The following is a 22679-nucleotide window of genomic DNA, read 5'->3' as shown; positions in this document are numbered from 1 at the left end:
TGCATTTTCTACATTATATACCACCATAATATTTTATACCTAAATATGAAAAACACATATCTTATATGTTTATTATTCATTTGAGGGTTATTTATTAATTTTAACGGGAAGTAACTGGTACAGACTAATTGCCCTCTAAATTTTTACTGAATGAACAGTAAATATATTCAAAATATCTAGTATACAATTACTACAAATAAAATTAATCTGTACATTATTTTAAGAAGAGTTGACTTAATACCTAGACACTAATCAAAGAACACCAAATATCTAAAAGTTATTAGAGAAAGTCCCAGAAATTTAAAATGTGAAATAACATCTATCGGAACTCCCGATCTATATCTAATTCGAAATATATCTTTGGTATGTTCTCATATATGTAATCAAACATTGAAAGTATATATACCTGGGCTCTATTGGCATTTACACTTCATTGTGTTAATGTCCATATTTACACTCAGAATTTGAAATAATTATATTTCTATTCTTTCTCCCTAAACTGCATTGTTCATCATTAGAATATTTTATTACAACTTCGACTTTGTCATTTCAGTGACCTGTGATCAATATTTAACATCTGTTCAGAAATTCAGTATCTTTTTTTTAGAGTTGTGAACTATAATTGATATACAAAAAATTGCACACATTTAGTTTTTACATTTCGATCAGTTTGGACATATGCATGCACCCACGAGTGATACTATCATCACAACCGAGACACTAAACATATTCATCACCTCCAGAAATTTCCTTTGTTTTTTGTGGATTTTTATTTTTTGGTAAGAATACTTAACAAGAGATTTATCCTCAACGTATTTTAAAGTGCACAATACCATATTGTTATAACTATAGGTACAGTTTTTTACAGCAGACCTCTAAAACTTACTCATCTTGTATACCCATCACTAATAATCAGGGAAATTTGGACCTAAACCACAAGTAGATATTACCTCACACCTGTTAGGCTGGCTGTTATTAAAAAAACAAAAACATGTAACTGTTGGTGAGGATGTGGAAAAAATGGAACCCTTATACACTGTTGGGTGGGAATGTGGAACTGTATAGTTACTGTGAAAACAGTATGGAGGTTCCTCAAAATATTAAAAACAGAACTACTATAAGGTCCAACAATCCCATTTCTGGATATATACGCAAAAGAGTTGAAATCAGGATTGCAAAGGGATATCTGTGCCCCACACGTTCATTGCAACATTATCCACAATAGTCAAGATATGAAAACAATCCGTATGTCCATTGACAGATGAATGGATAAAGAAAATGTAGTATATACATGCGATGAAATATTAGCCTTGAAAAAGAAGAAAATTCTGCCATTTGTAACAACATAGATGAACCTAGAGGACATTGCGATAAGTGAAATAAACCAGTCACAGGAGGACAAATACTGCATGATTCCACTTATGTGAGTTATCTAAAATAGTTAACTCATAGAAGCAGAGTATAGAATGGTGGTTGCCAGGGACTGGGGGGAGAGGGAAAATGGGGAATTATTTCTCAAAAATTCAGTATTTTAATGATTTAGGGAACATTTTATCCTATTTTCTTCTCTTTTTAAGGCTATGTGAGCTAACAAGATTTGGGTAAATGTTGGGGTTTGTGATAAAACTTCTAAATCTCACCCTTAAAAGTGGATGTTTATTGAAAATAGTTAACCACAAAAATGCAAAATATTAGCTGGAAGAGGATTTGCGGGTTTATTTGCTGTCATCTGCCTGTTCCATCGTTATCAATTAGTATCCATACCAATAGGTATGTTAGTTTTGTTTTGGTTGCAGCAACTTAAGTCTAAGTGAGAAGTATATAATGGGATGTCCTACAGGATCCCAAAGACAAGAAATCAGTTCGCCTAAGGAAAAAATGTAATTAAAAATTGCAACCATGTCTGGACTCTCTTTAAAATGCTTGCCCCCAAATCAATCTAAAGTTGTGTATAGGGCTCCCACAACCAGGTGGATGAAGGAGAGAAAAGACAGTTCTCAGAAAAGAAGCGCTGGGTAGATAATCTAGTAGGTGTCTACTACATTATTCTCAAATACTTCAGTTAAGAGGAACTCTCTAGAGACAAATAATTGCCTCCTTAAACAGCTTTGGACATTAGAAAGCATAGTTGAAATGCTTTTGAATAGTTTCTAATTATTGTGCAAGTTATTGCTTCTTAAGGTAATTTGAGAAAAAGTCTAAACCTCCTTTATATAACTGTCCTTCAGATAAATGATCAAAACTTTTATATATCTCTTGTTTTACCTTATCTAAGCTAAATGTACTTACTTTTTTGAATTACTCCTCATATGATATCATTTTAAGTCTCTTAACCAAGTTTTGTTGTTGTTATTTTTTAATGAAAGTGTTCAGTTGCCCCAAACTGGAAGCAGTACTCTGAACATCTCTGAAAAGAGTGGGACAGTCACATCCCTTTTTCTAATACAAATTTACTGTTAATATATTCACTACTTTTTTGTGTGTAGCCTCCTTTTTCTTTATAGCCATGTTGAAATAAAAGCAGCATAGTATTTTATTTTTTTTCCATTGATGAACTATGCCTTTTCTATCTTGTACTTGTGTATTTGGAGTGTTAGATCCAAAATATAATTACTCATTACATGCTGTTTTGCTAAATTAAGTCTATCATTCCGGCCCATCAACATCTCTTTGGAATTTGATTCTGTATCCAATATATTGGTCTCCCTTTCTGACTCTAGCTTTTTTATTTTTTTTGTCCTGTCTTGGGACTGTCTACCTTAGTCTTTATGATCTCCCTTAAAACATACTGAAGGTAGAGGCAGTGTAATTTGCGACTGTTGGGGAAACTTTATTGATCTCATTATACACATTTGCAGAAGTGAAGTAGGCATCTCAAGCTTTGTACAAAGTTTTTTTAAAAAAGAAAACACAAAAATACACATAGCCATAAGAGAAATGACACTACAGTCTACATAGACTCTGAAAATCTCCACCATACACTGAGAGAGAAAGGATGTGTAAAAGGCAAGTATATATAGTGGACTATTACTCAGCCATAAAAAGAAACAAAATTGAGTTATTTGTAGTGAGGTGGATGGACCTAGAGTCTGTCATACAGAGTGAAGTAAGTCAGAAAGAGAAAAACAAGTACTGTATGCTAACACATATATATGGAATCTAAAAAAAAGGTCCTGAAGAACCTAGGGGCAGGGCAGGAATAAAGATGCAGATGTAGAGAATGGACTTGAGGACACAGGGAGTGGGAAGGGTAAGCTGGGATGAAGTGAGAGAGTGACATGGACATATATACACTACCAGATGTAAAATAGATAGCTAGTGGGAAGCAGCCGCATAGCACAGGGAGATCAACTCGGTGCTTTGTGACCACCTAGAGGGGTGGGATAGGGAGGGTGGGAGGGAGACGCAAGGTGGAGGAGATATGGGGATATATGTATATGTATAGCTAATTCACTTTGTTATAAAACAGAAACTAACACACCATTGTAAAGCAATTATACTCCAATAAAGATGTTAAAAAAAAAAAGGGGGTATGTATGACCTAGGTCTTTGCCACATTGTAGCACTCACAATCTCCAGCTTAAATTCTTTCTCTTTACCAGGACAAGCAGTGTGGCATGTTATCAGGAGAACTAATTCAGAAATTTTATAATCCTTTTGTGGATCCAATTGTGTCAGCTAACATGTGCAGCTTCAGTAAATTAGCAGAAGCCCTCCTGAAGACCAGAGTTCTCCCAGTATCTTTGTGCAGGTGTACTACTCTGAGCGATGCACAACCTCCCCAATATCCAGTATCAATTCACCAAAATAAGGTTGACATCAATATTATATCATATATATTGGAACTAGAGGGAGGGTAAAGAATGTTAATGCACAGAAGACCATTGAACTATAATAAATGTTTATATTTTATCACATACTGTTCCAAGTACTTTACATGTACCTTGTTTTACCTTATCCAAGATAACTTTTTGAAATGTTATCTTTAACTGTCTTCATGTTACCAATGAGGAAAATGAAGTAGAAAGAGGTTGTAACTTGTCTAGGTGCCACAGCTAGTATGATGAAAGAATTAGGATGTGAACTAGGTAGTTTGACTTTATTATTTTTAACCAATACACCATACTGCCTCTTTGTATTAAAAAAAAAAAAAAAGCCTCTGAAAATGCCAGGGGAATGGGTGCAGTAGGTTTATGGTAATCAGTATTGACCTATGTCTCTTAATCTGGTCTCTTAGTCCATTGGAGTAATTTCTTCTAATTCCCCTCAATACCATCGGCACATTTAATAAATATGATCTCTCCATATCTGTATTCAGGTCTTTATGTGGCTACCGTCAGTTATTTATAAAAATGATGAACATGACTTGGCTGAAAGTGGAGCCCTTTTGTTCAATATTAGAAATCCTTTTCCATGTGAATAAGCAATTATTTAAGTTTGTTTTTTTGTTTTTTTTTTCCTAACTCATATCCTTCATCTTATCTAAGGGAACAATCAGATACCTTACTTGCTATGGTTCAGGTACTTGGGATCTTCCACATTTGTCTATATATTAGATTTGTAACCATTTCAAAAAAGAAATAAGATTATTTTGAAATTACTCCCATTACAAAATTGATCCAAGACATTGCAATCCAATTATAAGATCATTATATGGTGCTGTGGTTAGTATCTACAGTCTAAGTTGTGAACTGTTAGTAGAACTTAATTTTGTTATAGAAGCAGAAATTTATCAATATGTTAATGAATGAAATTCAACATTCTCTTGTTTATAACTAGTATTAAACTGTGTTGCCTGTAACTACTGTTTTACTTTTGCTACCGGAAAATCAGAAATAATAATACTATTTTTTAAAAAATCAACCACAGCCAAAAAAGTTTGTGAGGAAATAGTGGCATTTTATTTGTGTCCTTTGTCTTTGCGATTAGAACTTCCCCTTAGGGCTATTTTATCACACAAATTGTACATCTGTAGGCCTGCAGTGTATAAATTACTCATTCTTTAGCCTTTGGTAATCAGAACCGTGAGGTTTTATTATGTTTACATATATCAGATAAAAGGCTTCTGGAGATCTATGATGTTTGTGTAACCCTCACCTAAATTTGAAAATAATTATATGTAGTGCTATGAAACATTACAGATGTTAGCAGTGCATTTTGTTCCTAATGAGGTTGATATATTAAAAGGCCGTTCCTTTGTATCATTTTTGCAAGGACAAGTCCAACTAGTAAACATTGGTGCTGACTCTCCACAGAGGGCCGTAAGGACCATGGAGCCAGCTCTGACTAATCTTGGAGTTTCCTGAAAACTTGTCAAAGTGGCCATTTAAAAAAATATTTTGGAAAGTATTCCTCTATACATTTATATTTTGGAATCAGTTATATATTGACCAGCTGTATTTCGTATTGCTGCTTACTGTCAAGCAGCTTAAATGTCTTAAGCCTACTAAACCTTAAGAAACAGGATCATCTTTATCTAATTATTTGTGTTTCACCCTGTAAAGCTTTGTAGGAAAATCAAAATGGTGCTTTCCCTCATCCCCATCCTTTGCTTTGCTCTTTAATCTGACCCTTTACACTTAGGACAAGGGGTCTGGAAACTGTGGCCCACTGGCCAAATCTGGCCTTCTGCCTGTTTTTATACAGCCCATGAACTGAGAATGATTTTTACATTTTTAAATGTTTGGGGGAAAAAAAAATCAAAGGAAGAATAATATTGTAAGTAGTGAAAATTATATGAAATGTATGTAAGTAGCAGCAAGAAATGAAATTCAGTGTCCATAAATATATTTTCATCGGAACACAGATTGCTTTGTCATTACATTTTGTCTATGACTGCTTTCATATGACAATGGCAGAATTGAGTAGTTGTGACAGAGATCACATTGCCCGCAAAGCCTGAAATATTTATTACCTGGCTCTTTACAATAGAAGTTTACCGACCTCTGCTCTGGACAATCTTCCTGTCCTTTGTAAGATTTTAAGCTTTCTCTCTGGACAGATTTTTCTTCTTTCTGTACTCCAGAGAGATATTTTTCAGTGCCCTCCTGTCCACTGTGAGTTCAAACATCCCTAAAGCATTGGGATATAGTAAGAAAGTAGGAAAATATTTTATTTTTGCAAATTATTTATTTGGAGATGACTGGTCAAATGTTTGCTCTTATTGATATGTATAAGATAAAAAAATTTTAAAGACCACTGCCATATATGTATATCATAATCTGTTTTCTATAAAATATTAAAGTGTGCAGGGTATTAATTGGCAATATGTGAGAAAAAGTTTCAGAGTCCTGTGGGTTTGTGAGATAATGGATTATGGAAAGGTTGACAGATAGGTTTAGTACTGGATGTCTTATGGCCTTTCATATGCTTAGGGTGCATTGTTAATCACCAAGAGGAGCTATAACTTTGATGTTTTCCCAAGGTGGTATGGTCAAAGAACTTCCCATCCATACCCAAATATCCCAGCAAGCACCCTTGGGAAATGTTTCATTTCATAGGACATTTAAGAGCATTAAATTTTATTGTATATGTGAAAGCACCAAGCACTATACAAATATGAGGTATCGTTTGGAGGGGCTTTTACCAGTCTTGGCACCTGGACAAGCATTTAAGTGACTGAATTAATTGCTACTTAAAATATATTCATTGTTATTATTATAGTTATTTAATTAATTAATTTTGAATATACTTAGAGTCAGAACATGATTACAGCCCAAAGGAAAACTGAGCACTGGATTGTTCCTTCTAACCATCTAATGATCTCTAAGGCTACTTCAGCAAGCTAGTGGTAGACTCTCAAATTAGTATTTTAGTCAGTGATGGAAGCTTTTGATTATAACATCTCTACCAGGAATCAGTTTATTTTTAGGTCAACCTGTAAGAATATTTTGTGGTTATATCCAGCATTTGCATCTGCCCACCACTTTGCTGTTATGATTTTGATTGTACCATTTTCAGAATTAATAACTATTATGATTAAAGTAATTCATTAAGTAATTTAAATGGTGAAATTCTACAGTTCATGCTGTCTTCTGAAGGATGAGTGGACAAGAAAGTATATTATCTCAGAATACTAGGTTTGAACCAACTGACAAAGCCATTTCTAGGGGAAGAAAAAGTTTTCCTGGACCCTTGTAGGGTCCCTGGCTGGGTCCCTGGCTGGGTTCTGAAAGTTGAACTGACAAAGACAGATTAAGAGACGAAAAGCATACACATTTTGTTGAGTTTTTACATGTACACAGAATACTTCACAAGAGAATGAAGACCCAAAGAAGTGGCCAGAGCAGGAAGATTTAATACGTTTTAGACAAAGAAACAATAAATTTGTGAAGAATGGACAAGACAAAGCAGTTTGGACTAGGGGGTAGTAAGTGGTGAAGAAATAACTAGGAAGTTATGGGTGAGTTTAACAAGGTTTGTTTGTACAGATTTCTTGGCCCCCAATTCCCCATCTCTGGTATAAGAATGTCTCCCTCCTCCAGGTACAGGAAGGGTACTTTTCACATGAAAGTTGTATAACATGTTTCAGGAGAAAAGGGTGAGAGGAATGAGGTCAGCGTGACCTTTCTGCTTCTGCCATTTTAAACAATTTCTTCAGCTTAAGGTGTTAAATACGCCAACGTGCCATATTTTGGGGTAGCATGTCCCTGAAACCCATCAAAGCAAAGACTTTGCCATTCAATTTTCTTTTTTACAATAATGCCTAAAAAGTGGTCCTGATAATTAAAATAGAATGCTACTATGAATAACACATTCTGAATTTCAGAATTCTCAGTTTCTTTGTTTGCTTGGTTATTTGTTCTTGTTTTATTTTATTCTAATTTGTAAAGCCTTTCCCTATGAAGCCGTATCGACCACCTTTTAAGTGTAACATGAATGATTATTACTTATGAAACTAAAAAAAAAAAACAACTTGAAAAAACTAGAGGACACAGGAAGTTTTTCAAATGTCCTTCAGTTTACTTGTTTGCATTTCCTCAGAAGAGACTGGTACAAAGCAGTTTGGAGTTTATAATAGCTGTGAAAGCATTTATTGTTCCAAGGCTAATTTTAACCTGTGATAAAGATTGCTTTTTGTATTCAATTGAATGTGATATCCAGTAATTGTTTGTCAAGGCTAAGTGCTGTAGGACATAATACATTTTTTTAAATTGTGTTTTGTAATTATAATGCAAGCATCTTTACAGCCTAATATATGAAAGAATGTTATTGAGTTGGGGTGTTAGAATTATGAAAAAATAGACTTTAAACTTTATTATTTCAATTATTAAATCTCATGGCTGCCTAACTTACATTTAGGGGAGTTTGACTTTGTATATTTGCTCAGATGAATGATTTTTTGTTAGCTGATTGGTTTCACAGATTCTTGGCAGAAGTAAACTTCTTTTTTTCTCCCTCATATTGTGTCTTCTTATTTTAGTCAGTAGAATATTGCTGGGGAGGATTCCCTAAGATAGCCACAGCATGTGGTTTTAATATGAGTTTGAGATTATCCCAAAATCATAAATTTGTGTCATGGATGGAAAATGTTCAGAGAGTAACATTTCTAATCTGAAAGATTTGCATGTTGAATGTTTTATAGTTTTAGGATAAATGACGTTTTGCTATCCTAATCAGTGGTGGCTGAAACTGATGGTAGGGATCATGTCATACAACCTCATTATTTTCTTAGAGGGACACTAGAACCAGTATTTTCTAAAATGTACAGGGCTCTATATCAACAGAGGTGTTAAGGTTGAGGAAGAACACACCAATCTTAGGGTTTTAGATGGCTTACTCTAGAATACTTCCACCATGAGGTCTGCATCCTATCAGTTTTTCTTTTTCCTGCTTGATATATTTTTTTGTTTTACTTTTTTTAAAACCATGAAACATAGCATGCATACCAAAAAAGTATGTGTAATTTAGATACATAGTTTAAGTAATAATAAAATGAGTTTATTATTTCTCATTTCACAAGTTAAGATGTAGAATATAAGACATTTCTGTACCTTTGACTCTATGCACCCCTCCTCAGTTGCATTCCTTTCTCTTTCCTCTAGAGGTAGTAACTTAGATTTTGGAATAATCACTTTCTTACTTTTGTTTGTGTTTTGCCACATATGAATCCCTAAATAGTATATTTAGTTTTGCCTGTTTTAATACTTTATATAAGTATGACCACACAGTTTATATTGTTATGCTTTTCACTTATTGTTTAATCTTCTGTTTTTCGCATTTATTTTAGTTGAATTAGCATTAGTTCATTCATTGTCACTGCCATATACTATTTGCTCATCATTCCTTTTATTTGAAAATGTCTTTATTTTATCCTCATTCTTTTTTTTATGTTTTATTTATTTATTGATTTATTTTTAATTTGGGATCCTCATTGTGGTGGCTTCTCTTGTTGCAGATCACGGGCTCTAGGCACGCAGGCTTCAGTAGTTGCAGCATGCAGGCACAGTAGTTGTGGCACGTGGGCCCTAGAGTGTGTGGGCTTCAGTAGTTGTGGCACATGAGCTCAGTAGTTGTGGCACATGGGCTCTAGGGCACATGGTCTTCAGCAGTTGTGGTGCACGGGCTCAGTAGTTGTGGCTCATGGGCTCTAGAGCGCAGGCTCAGTAGTTGTGATGCATGGGCTTAGTTGCTCCACGGCATGTGGGATCTTCCCGAACAGGGATCGAACCGTGTCCCCTGCATTGACAGGCGGATTCTTAACCACTGTGCCACCAGGGAAGTCCCTATCCTCATTTTTGAGTTATAATTTTGAAGGTATACAGTTATTCTCAGTCAATATTTCTTCTTTATAGAAAATAGATTACTCTCTTTTGACTTCCACTGGCACTGTCAAGAAGTTCACTATCAATCTGCTTTTCCTTGTAGGTAGTCTTTTTAACTTTGGTTCCTTTTTAAGTCTTCTCTTTGCTTTTAGTGCTTTATTTACTACAAGGTACTAATTTTATTTATTTATTTATGAAGTAAAATTGACTTACAATATTATATTAGTTACAGGTGTACCATGTACTGATTCAATATTTTTATACATTATGGAATGATCATCGTGATAAATCTAGTTACCATATGTCACCATACAAAGTTATATTATTGACTGTATCCCCTATGCTGTACATTACATATCTGTGTCTTATCTATTTTATGACTGAAAATTTGTACCTCTTAATCCCCTTCCCCTATTTTGCCCATCTCCCTATACCGCTTGCCTCTGGCAACCACCAGTCTATTCTCTGTATCTGTGAGTCTGTTTCTTTTGTGTTGTTTGTTGTTTTTTAGATTTGACAAGTAAGTGAAATCATGCAGTATTTCTCTTTCTCTGTATGACATTTCACTTAGTATAGTGCCCTCTAGGTGCATCCATCTTGTTGCAAATGGCAAATTCATTCTTTTTTATGGCTGAGTAATATTTCATTGTATATACATGTCATGTCTTCTTTATCTATTCCTCCATCAGTGGATACTTAGGTTGCTTCCATAACTTTGCTATTGCAAATAAAGCTGCAGTGAACAGTGGGCTACATATATCTTTTTGAATTAGTGTTTTTGTTTTCTTTGGTTAAATATCCAGAAATTGCTGGGTCATATGATAGTTCTATTTTTAATTTTATGAGGAACTTATATATTGTTTTGTGGTTGTACCAATCTACATTCCCACCAACAGTGCATGAGCGTTCCCTTTTCTTCACATCTTCAACAATGCTTGTTATTATTGTCTTTTTGATAATAGTCATTCTGACAGGTATGGGGTGATATGCCATTGTGGTTTTGATTCGCATTTCTCTGATGATTAGTGATGTTGAGCATCTTTTCATGTGTCTGTTGGCCATCCATACACCTTCTTTGGAAAGTGTCTATTCAAATCCTCTGCCCGTTTTTTAATCAGGTTTGTTTTTTGTAATTGAATTGTATGAGTTCTTTATGTATTTTGGATATTAATCTCTTATTGGATGGGCCATTTGCAAATGTCTTCTCCCATTCAGTAGACTGCTTTTTGTTTTCTTGATGGTTTCTTTCACTGTGCAAAACTTTTTAGTTTGATGTAGTCCCATTTGTTTATTTTTACTTTTGTTGCCCTTCCCTGAGGAGACAGATCCAGAAAAATATTGCTAAGACCAGTGTCAAAGAGCTTACTACGTATGTTTTCTTCTAGAAGTTTAATGGTTTCAGATCTTATTTAAGTCTTTAATCCATTTTGAGTCTATTTTTTGTATGGTATAAGATAATAAGTCTAGTGTCACTATTTTGCATGTAGTTGTCCAGCTTTCCCAACATCATTTATTGAAGGGACTGTCTTTTCCCCATTGTATATTCTTGCCTTCTTTGTTGTAGATTAATTGACCATGTAGGTGTGGGTTTATTTCTGGGCTCTCTATTCTTTTCCATTGATCTGATGTGTTTTCCTTGAGTTTTTTGGTGTCCCTGGATCTGAAGACTGACATCTTTCATTAATTCTATTAAATCTCTGACAATATATATTGAAATACTTTCTCTTCTGATTGTCCCCATTATCTTCTTGTGAACTCCAGTTAGGTTTCTCCTTTAATTCTCAATCTGTGTTTCATGTCTCTTTACCTCCATCTCATTTGTCTGTGCTACCTTTCAGGTAATTTTCCCAGATATATCATCAGATTGACTACTTCTCTTCATCTATGTCTAATCTCTTATTTACCCCCAACTATTAAGATTCTTTTTTTTTCCCAATTATTACTTTTTTTTTCTAGAAATTCTTTTTTTTATATTTAAAATTTTTATGGTAAGTTTTGAATTTCTTATTCTTTGATTATACATTCAAGCCTCTCTTTTATTTTTCAAACGTACTAAACTTTTACACTCCATATTTGAAAATCTCAGTATCTGTGGGGGATTTTTATTTTGCTTTGTTTTGTAGATTTGATTTTATAGCTTTTTCTTCCTACTGACTTTCATTTATGATGCCTTTTTTCCCCTCATTTGATTAGTAGAAATCTATTGTGAACTCACATCCCTGGGGTAAAATTTCCTCCAGAGAGATTTTGACACTGCTTCTATTAATTATCTGAAGACACTATGGCCAAGAGCCTTTTTTTTTTTTTTTTCCGGTACTCGGGCCTCTCACTGTTGTGGCCTCTCCCGTTGCGGAGCACAGGCTCCGGATGCGCAGGCTCAGTGGCCATGGCTCAGGGGCCCAGCCGCTCCGCGGCATGTGGAATCGTCCCGGACGGGGACACGATCCTGTGTCCCCTGCATCGGCAGGCGGACTCTCAACCACTGCGCCACCAGGGAAGCCCCAAGAGCCATTTTTAAACCAAATTTTCAACTTGTGGTTTTGGGACCCGCACAAGTTTGTATTCTTAGGAGAGAGATTTTTTTTTTCTCATCCAGTATTTAGGCTCAAATGGACACATACACATCATTACTCTGTAGCTGTTCTTTAGCTCAGAAAATGAGAGCATAACTTTTTGGAGGCTTCTTGTCACACGACCACCGTGCTTGTGCCCTGACTATGTGGCTCTCTCAGATGTTTCTAAGCCATTAGAACTCAGGCTGTAGGCCACCTGGGACTGGCAGAAACCTTGAGGGTAAATATCACTCTACAACTGGTTTGCCTTGTGGATCTCTGCTTGGTTGTCATTTCTGATCTCTGAGAAATTTCCTTATTTTGACACAGGTACAGTTGTGCATCTTTTGCTTTTGCTTTTTCATATCCTGTCAGGTATTTTTAAATGAACTATATTGTGAGGGCTTTCTCTCAATATCTTATTAATCATAATGCAAAGATGGAGAATTCCTGTCTGATTCTTTTAGATGTCCCCTTCCCTAAATAATAGCCATTTCATTTACAGTGGCTTCTCAAGTAAGACCACAGCATTTATACAAGTTTTATAAAAAGTAAAGTTTTTTTTTTTAACATTTATCATTTTCAATGAAAATCCTCCCCTGATACTTGAAGATGTTTAATAATTATTAGAACTGACTCATGCTTATACCTTCACAGCTGCTGTTTTGGGCCCTAAAAGATTTCCTCAAAGCATATCACATGATCATCTTATGAGCAGGCCAGCAGAAATCTCTAAGTTAATTACAGTTTGGCAGAGTATATCCAAAACCTCTTATCTGAACAGTGAACCCAATAATTTAATCAGTCTGTCTGCTGATTAATCACGTTCTAATCCATCTGATATCAGCACTGAAAAAGCTCTTCATCTGTTTCTTGTAAGACTTATCTCTGTGAATGCACAGCTGCTGTGAGCTATTGGTATTAATAACTTGAATAAGAGACAGAACACAATGGATTCTCAAAGCCTGCAGAAAGAAGTTTGAACTCTTTAAAACAGTCATTCAAGACTCTCTAATTTGACCTAACTCTATGCAATCTTCCCATCCTAATTTCCTGTCGAGTTCCCAGCTTCAGCCCATGCACAGTTGCCTGAACTTTCACTTCTACTTTGTCTCTAAAGTTGGTGAATTGATGAATGAATAAATATTTATCAAATATCACATGTCAGCCATGTGCTCTATTATGTCATGTAATATCCTACAACCTCTCTGTGATATAGTGAAGCCATTTTGATAGATGAAAAAGTCAAAGAGCAAATCAAATTACTTTTTAGTGTCCTGTGTGCAAAGTTATAAACTCCTTGAAAAGGGGGAAGAGGAAAGACAAAAGGCTACAAATCTGTGACCCAGAATTTTACCAGTCAGACACGAATAAAATTCAAAAATTAAATCTCCATATTTGTGCATTGTGAGAAACCATATCTTCTAGATGTCTGACACTATCCAGGAGGAGGAAGACAGTTGGCCCCAGGTGTGCACTAAGAGCATGTGAGTAAAATTCCTTCCTTGACATAGACATTCAGTCTATTTAGTTTCTGTTCATCATTTCCTTTTTAAGCCTAATCAGGTTCTAAATCGTTTCCCTAATTATTCTACTGCACAATGTGCTGTTGTTTGTTTGATTTTCCTCTTGCTCCCTCCACTGTCTTCCCTTTCTTACATAGGGTAGCCATTGGTCGGTTCTGTCCAGCCCAAGATTGAGATTAAGCGCACCCCAGGCCATTTGTGTTGACAGTCGTCAGCACACCAGCACACTGGAAATACAGAATTCCCAATGTGTTCTAAAACATGAGAAGGTTTCAAAGGGTTCTTAGGACTTTGATCTTGCAAAGTTTGGGGCCACAGGAATAAGAAATGGATTATCAAGGTTGATTCAAGACTATGGAAAGTTTAATTTCACTAAATGATAATAATTTTGTCTTTTTGCAGCCATTTTCCAAGTTAATGACACTTTATGAATGCCCATATCGTAATTTCTTCTTTCTAAGGTGAACCTGCATAGACTAGTCCTAGGTAGAAGACTTGTTTAAAAAGACTACTTGTTCAGCTCTCAGTTACTACATCTTTGTTTACATGAGCATCTGTGTGAATCCTGCTTAATTCTACCCTGCTAGATACAGTTAATTAGACAAACAGTGACTATCAAACCCAAGTAAGCATGTCAGAGTCTCTGCCACAGGGGTTGGTGGGCCTGAGAGATTACAGGTTTTGGGGAGACACTATACATCTTGTAACTTGGGACCTGTCAACAGGCCTGTGTTCTATCATAAGAACTGAGACAGAGGAAGCCCTCTGTAGAAAGAGAAAAGAATGAAGAGATATGCAAATAGAAGCAGAGAAAAGAGACAGAGAAACATTCCTAACATTCTGGCATTATGTAATACATTTCTTTTCCTTAAAGCTCATATGCCACATCCCACTTTTAAAAGTTAAGTTGTTCAAGTTGATTTATTTTTCTTGCAACTAAAATTAGTACTAATTATTATCATATACATCAAATGTTAAATCACTAATAATTTTATTACTCATATCACATAAATACATCTAGATTCTAGTCTCGTCTCTAATGCTCACTAGAGCTGTGCAACAGTGGACAAGTCACTTTAATTTCTCTAAGACCTGGTTGTAGCATTAACTGCATGATGACAGAGTTGTGAAGATCAAATACATGATCTATGTGGAAGATCTGTGCTATACAAATCTAAATTACTATTGTTTCTGCATTTTCAACACCACTGTTTCTCTGATAAATTATTTTGTATTTGTAGGATAACGTTGGTAATCTTATTTACTGTGATTTCCATGTGGATAGACAGCTTTAAAGTTCCTGATGACAAATGGGTAAATTTTGTCACTAATTTAGGTTTTGTTTTTTTGTTTTTTTTTGCGGTATGCGGGCCTTTCACTGTTGTGGCCTTTCCCGTTGCGGAGCACAGGCTCTGGACGCGTAGGCTCAGCAGCCATGGCTCACGGACCCAGCCGCTCCGCGGCATGTGGGATCCTCCTGGACCAGGGCACGGACCCGTGTCCCCTGCATCGGCAGGCAGACTCTCAACCACTGCGCCACCAGGGAAGCCCTAATTTAGGTTTTTGAGCACTATCATTGTATAAGATACTAAGATGGAAAATTGATGTATTAAGAAAAGATTCTCATCCTACCCATGTCACCCCTCCAAAACAACCAAGTGGAAATTATTCTGACCCTTATAAAATTTATTTTATGGAGTAATCAAATATTAATATACTTAGTTCATGAAGAAAATAAAATGTTAGAGGGTTCTTTCATAACAGTGGAGTTGCACTAGAAACTGGGCCACTGTTGAATTTTATTTTACTTTTTGCTATTACCAGGGTAACAGTATGCCAGATTTATAATGATGGAATCATATTATGTAACAGGATATTTGTTGTTAGATTTATCTGTAAAGTGAGTCTACTCTTTTATGGAATAATGAATACTTAAATCCCACTTATATAGAATATGATATATTTTAGAGGACGATCTTTCCTGCAGTGCATTACATTTTTGAAATTCTAGTTATTAAAACCAAATAATTAAAAGAATTTTGGATAAAAAACAACCAATTCACAGCAGAATCTTGGAAATTAAAAAGGAACAAATATCCCTAAGATTTAAGTTACAGGTTTTCAGGTAAACCAACAAACCTTTAGCGATAGCTTATAATAGTATTCACTATGCTAGCACAAAGCTCGTTAAACAGATTTCTCATTCTACCATGTGTTTCTACAGTTCAGGAATAAAGGTTCTTTGAAGCTGCATATCACTAATACTTTTAGAAAGCCTTTGTTGCCCCTCATCTCCAGTTTCTCCCCCAGCATCTATCTACTCCAAAAAGTAACAAAAGTAATTGTTTTAAATTATTCTCTTACTTATTTTTAATTTCATCACAGAAATATGTTTTAGGTATCATATTCTTTATTTTTTTACATCTTGCTCTTTTTCACTCAACAACATATTTTTAAAATTCATCTCTTGTAGTATACTAGCTGTGGTTCACTGTGCAAATTTTATTTTTCATTTTCAGCTACCATTTTTAGACCCCAATTCTTTTCCTAGTTTCTTACCAAGTCATCTCTGCAAAGTTTCCTTTTCCTATTCATTGAGCCCATTGTGACTATCTTACTCCAGCAGTAACCATGGAAACAGCATGGTTTTTTTTTTTTAGGATAAGAGAGGTCAAGTAAATGAACTTAAACAAACAAATATAATCAGCCTATTTACCATTTCAGTCTCTTTACTAGTGCTGAAAAATCACTATCATCACTTCAAATGTTAAGAGGTCACTAGCACTCCATTTTATAATGGTAATTACAGAATCACATGAAGCAGTGATATCACCTAATGGTTTCTTATAAATAAACATCAATTTTTTAAAATGTCTGAATATTGCTAATGTACTGAACACTAGAACTATGGTGATTCATCTTCTTTGTTATAGAGAATAAACTCTTATCTGTTCTAACTATTCTTGAATATGTTTATTTTGTTACATTAACTCCCTAAAGCAATGCTAATATGATTTAGCTGTTAAATATTAAAGCAAAATATCATCTTGTAAAATCATACTCAGATTCTAGTATTCCCAGGTCAAATGCTTTAGTAAGTTATTGCCCAATTATTGAAGCTCTAACTTTAATCAGATAACCAAGGATAATTTGTTATATCCAAGTTTTCATTCATCTTTCACTTAATTTAAAAAGTCTAAGTCTCAAGTCAGTGGAGAAGGTTTTTGACAAAGTAGTGGTAAATATGACTGAATTTGGGAAACAAAACCTAGAATAAAATTTATATTATTGATTTATCACCGGATGACCATATTGGAATTTTGGCACTTTAGTTGAATTTGGAATATGCTGAACTTTTTAATTGCTGCGATGGTAACAATTTACTCATGGATAGTTGACAAGTTATACACAATAGGTGGCTGTAATCTGGGCCATTATTAAGAATCTTTTTCTTTGCTTAAGGAGAGAGAAAACTGACCTGTATAGAGAGGCGCTACCTGTCATAAATCAACATAAATGAGTAAACAATCCCTGTCATACAGTAGATAAAACTTCCCTTTGATTTGCCTTGTACTTCCTGTTGGATCTTGGTTAAAGAAATCATTGATAATCCTCCCAAAGTATATTTACAGTTTAACATTGGATTATGGAAGAGGAAATAAAACAATCCCAACATTAACAATAAATTTAACTCACAGTACACAAAATCTCTAGTGGAAGAATTTGAGGTTTTAAGGTATCACTGAGGGGAAACATTTGAAGAAAGAAGCATTGACTTGACTGTCCTCCAATTAAATGTTGTCATCTTATTGACCCTTTTGGCTGTTGTGAGTTCTTGGCCGAATTGTTATTAGGAGGAATACTGTAAAATAGCATATGGCTTAAAATTCCTGGACTATTGAGATTTTCCTTATTCAGTATAGCTGTGATTCTTCCACTCATCTTTTTTGTTTTATGATATTAAAAAGATATCTACACATTCTATGAAGATATGGGCACAGCCTAGGGCACAGATATAAGAGGCAACTATAGTTGGTTAAGGTCCTGATAGGAAGAAATCATCTTATCAGGACTTTAACCTAAGAAATCTCTTAACCCAAGAAGTCCTCTAGGTGGCCATCGACCAGGTTAGGAATTCTTATCCACTTGAACTGGAAAAGCATAAGAGTTGGTTTATATCTGAATGGGGCCATTCTATTTGGATCCTAGAGATCAGATAAATCCAGCAACCTAAGGTCAACAGTCAGAAAGGTCTTAGAAGCTACAGGGTGATCAAGTTCAAATATGCTTTCTGTCATCAAAGATCTACAGTAGGCTAGGATGGGGAGAAGTGGAGTAATGGGCAATCTGCATCACTGCATGCTGGTATCGGGATCTAGCCATAGTGTGGGGTGGGGGACTGTATTCAAAGAAGGTGTCCCTGAGGGATCAGGGGAAGCAAGTGAATGGTCTGGTAGGAAAGGATTTAAGCAAAGAACGAGTTCCTAAAGTTTGACTATAAGCCCAAACTCATTTGTTTGTTCAGCAACAGAATGAGGCCAGCAACAAATACCTTATAGTTCCTGCCTCAGGACAAGACCTATTCTAGTGCCTAGGGTTCTAGTTTAGGTTCCTTCATAAACATTATTTGAAACAACAAGGACCTACTGTATAGCCCAGGGAAGTATATTCAGTATCTTGCAATAACCTATGATGGAAAAGAATCTGGAAAAGTATATATACATATATATGTATATGTGTGTATATATATGTATATATGTATATGTATATATATATATGTATATGTATATATCTGAATCACTTAGCTCTACACCCAAAACTAACACAACATTGTAAATCAACTGTACTTCAACTGAAAAAAAAAGAAAGAAAGAAAAATGCATTATATGAGCACTTACTAAAGGCGAGGCTAGAAGATGGACATGTAATAGTAAACAAGATATAGTTCCTCCTCTTCAAAAGTTTACACTCTACTGAAAAGTACTGACAAGAATATAGACAATCAACGATACAGAGTGTAAAGAGTACCAAATGGGGAATGGTACTCTTTTTTTTTTTTGCGGTACTCAGGCCTCTCACTGTTGTGGCCTCTCCCGTTGCGGAACACAGGCTCCGGACACGCAGGCTCAGCGGCCATGGCTCACGGGGCCAGCTGCTCCGTGGCCTGTGGGATCTTCCCGGACCAGGGCACGAACCTGTGTCCCCTGCATCGGCAGGCGGACTCTCAACCACTGCGCCACCAGGGAAGCCCCAGGAATGGTACTCTTGGTACCATTGTTATTGTTATGATGGTGTGAGTCAGAGCAGCTTAAGACTTGATGGTGCTGGAGAGATCAGAAAAGATTCCTAAATAGACTGAAGTCTAAGCTAAGACCTGAAGAATGGGCAGGAGCAGGGAGTCTAACACACGAGTCAGTTTTGTTGAATAAGCAGGAAGTGCCACTTCCAATCGTAGGGGTTCAGAATTAGCATCCCCAAAATGTGTCACTTTGGCATGAAGGTTACTTTGAGATAAAGGCAGTCAAGATCCTGCAGGTTCAAGAGAAACTACTGCCCCTCCTTTAAGTACCTAGAAGAATTTAAATTTGGGATTTTTCCCAGAAAAGAGTTATTTACCTAAGTGTCTCCATCTATTCAACAGGGCAAACATCTAGTTACCAAACATCTACTCTTCTTCTTATTGTCCTATAATGACCTTTCTGTTCTTGGAAGCCCCAGATCCCTATCTCTTTCCTTAGCTCAGGATGGCATTTATACTTCATTTAACCTTTCTGTCTCTGAACCTCTCATGTATGTGGGGACTCTGACCCTCTCATGTATGTAGGATTCCTGTACATATGAAGTTAAATTCCATTTCTCCTGTTTATCTCATGTCAATTTAGTTCTTAGACCAGCCTGAAGAACCTAGAAGGGTGGGGGAAAGTTTTCTTCCTCCTCAACACAAGTCAATAAATTACAAAATGGTCATTTAAAACGGGTGCCTTTTCATTTGTGGAGCTACCCATTGCCAGGGCGCATGACTTGGTAAACTGAATATGGACTCTCTTCACCTCCTTGGTCCAATTCTCCTGTGCAGAGCACAGACTGTGACCTAGACTGGACTTATCTAGGTGAAGAAAATTTAGAGTAGAGGGGATAGCAGAGGAAAGGAGGAACTCGAGGCTTAAATGTATGTCTCTTGAAAATTGAAACCTAAGAGAAAATCAGCCTAATTTGAATGCAACATTTCTAGAATTGTTTTCTCAGACCATGACAGCATGAGAGTACCTACCTGGCTGAGCTGCACAGAAGCCACCAGCAGGTACACAGAGCACACATTTAAGCATTTGCCAAGATAGAAATTGGACCCACTAGGCTTGAGCTTCCTGGGGTGACTCTACTTGTCATTTTACCCATTAAGATCGTGTAACATGGTTTCACAATAGCAAATCAAAGTAAGGCTGGTGGTATTCCTACGATTACAATAAAATTAGAATGGCTTAATTAGTAAAACATTAACTGGCAGGATTCCTATAAGTAAAAATGTACATATTTAAGGTGGCTTATTGTAACATTTATAACATTTATTTTATAATATACTAATTCGTATGTAAAAGTGAATGTAAATTGCCAGAAATTAACATGCAATGTGAAGAAAAGTCCTTTTATCCTCTGCAACTGTAGCATTTGGCAGATTCAGGAATAAATAATCTTTTGTGGCAAGGGTATGCCTTATCAAACATATGCAGATCAGCACTAATTAATGCTAATTAAGGTTTCCTGTCTATCTAGTTGGAAAAACGTCCAAATGTTATGAAATCCAGTTAGTATGCCTATTACGCTAATTGTTTTATATGGGGTGGTTCTTAATTAAAATATGTAAATTGACCTTAATTGCTATATACTAATGGGGGTTCATGTTATCTCACTAAAAGTGACAAGATGGTGAGGAGGGGTACTTAAAGGAATAATTCTGATAGCTCCTTAACTAAATGACCTTTACTCAAAATTAATTTTAATTGGAAGCTGGCTAAAGAAACATTTTTTTTGTCTGTTTCTTTTTAGTTTTTAGCAATGTAAGAATGTTACTCTTCTTTGTTAATACAGCTTTAGAAGCAGTATGGATCGTTAATTACACTTAACAAGCAAGTTAATTTGACTGTTTACTGTTTATAGTTATCAGGAAGTTATTGATATCCTCATTTCAGTCTTAGGAAAAATTAGTTCTCATTGAATGTGAATTTATGGTTAGAATCATATAGGTAAGTCAACCTAGTTAGTTTGTTAGAATCTGTGTTAAAGTTTGATGAGCCAATAATGCTAATATGTACTCCTTAGCTGATTTATATTGAAATTACTTTTTAGAAAAAAAAATCTTTTTCTTTACAAACATTAACTCTTATTTGAGTTAAAATCTCATTGGAGATGCTTAGATTAAATAGACTGAAATGATTTTCTTACATTTTACTTATCGCATTTTTTTTTTTTTTTTTTTTTTTTGCGGTACCTGGGCCTCTCACTGTTGTGGCCTCTCCCATTGCGGAGCACAGGCTCCGGACATGCAGCCTCAGCGGCCATGGCTCACAGGCCTAGCCGCTCCGCAGCATGTGGGATCTTCCCGGATCGGGGCACGAACCCGTGTCCCCTGCATTGGCAGGCGGACTCTCAACCACTGCGCCACCAGGGAAGCCCTCGCATTTTTATTTATTATTTAATTGCAGACAAATTAAAGTGTGTATGCCCAAAACCAGTGTAAATGAATTTACATATTTTTCCACTATGCTAACCTTACAATTATACGAAGTAATTTAAATAAAGATAACAAATATTTTATTTTACTTTTTCATTTGAAAGTAGTTTATGTTCAACTGTAATTTAAAATATATTAAAAATGTGAGGCAGGACTTAGTAGAATACTGTCATATGGAAATGAGCATAGAATGAAGATAACAGTTTTTCCTTTGTAGAAAGGAGACCCAATATCTTTATTCTTTCAACAGGACATAGTGACAAATGTTTCACCCAGAATCATCCGGGGGACCACCTCCGGCCCCATGTATGGCCCTGGACAAAGCTCCTTCCTGAATATTGAGCTCATCAGTGAAAAAACAGCTGCATATTGGTGTCAAAGTGTCACTGAACTAAAAGCTGACTTTCCAGACAATGTAAGTGTGATTTAACGTCTAAAACAAAAGAATTGGCATAAGTTGGTGAATGTTTATTTAAACATCCAATTCATAGGCTTATAAATATTAATGTGTATAATATATTTTATTAAAGAATCTGCCAGTTGCTTTGCTGATGCATAGAAAGATGAAAAAGAAAGAAATGCTCAAGAACTCATAAAAATCTGCACAATGTGAGGCTTTATTATAAATGGGTGCCATGTAGATGGAAGAAGTATCTACATAAGCAGGAGGAAGAGAAATGAAATACTCATTGTATTGAGTTGGTTTTCACTGTATGTGGCTAGTATTTATGAAGGTGATGACCTTAGGAAGAAATTGCAGACTGTAAATCATTTTAAATATAAAGCTGAGGCAGAAGCAGAATTTCTTGTATAGTTTAGATTTTTTCAGTGGGAAATAATGCACCAAACACCTTTATTCTGAATGAGTCAACTAGCCTTTATAAAATGTTTTTTTCTTCTAAAGTACTATACACAAATATTACAGTAATATCAGGCTTATGTATGATATTTCATTTTTTTCTGGATTTTATATATTGCCTATATTTTTTTAGTCCACAGATAGTATTTTCTCTTCAATAATTGGTTAGTGTTGTCTTTAATGTCATTCATTCATTCTCCTCCTCCTCCCCCCAGCCCCCTTCACCATACACACACATGAACACACACA

General features: G+C 35.5%; 1 protein-coding gene across 1 annotated transcript in view; it reads left to right on the top strand.

Moving 5' to 3' along the window:
* Window positions 1-22679, top strand: part of DPYD (dihydropyrimidine dehydrogenase) — an 809439-nt gene that overhangs the window by 451797 nt on the left and 334963 nt on the right. Inside the window, exon 14 of the mRNA XM_060026070.1 lies at window positions 21822-21986. Coding sequence (XP_059882053.1) covers window positions 21822-21986 — 165 coding nt within the window. The remainder of the gene's footprint in view (window positions 1-21821; window positions 21987-22679) is intronic.

Source organism: Delphinus delphis, chromosome 1 (genome assembly GCF_949987515.2).
Source record: "Delphinus delphis chromosome 1, mDelDel1.2, whole genome shotgun sequence".
Classification (NCBI taxonomy): Eukaryota; Metazoa; Chordata; class Mammalia; order Artiodactyla; family Delphinidae; genus Delphinus; species Delphinus delphis.
The sequence above is the reverse complement of the archived record's forward strand: the minus strand, read 5'-3'. Positions and strand labels throughout refer to the sequence as shown.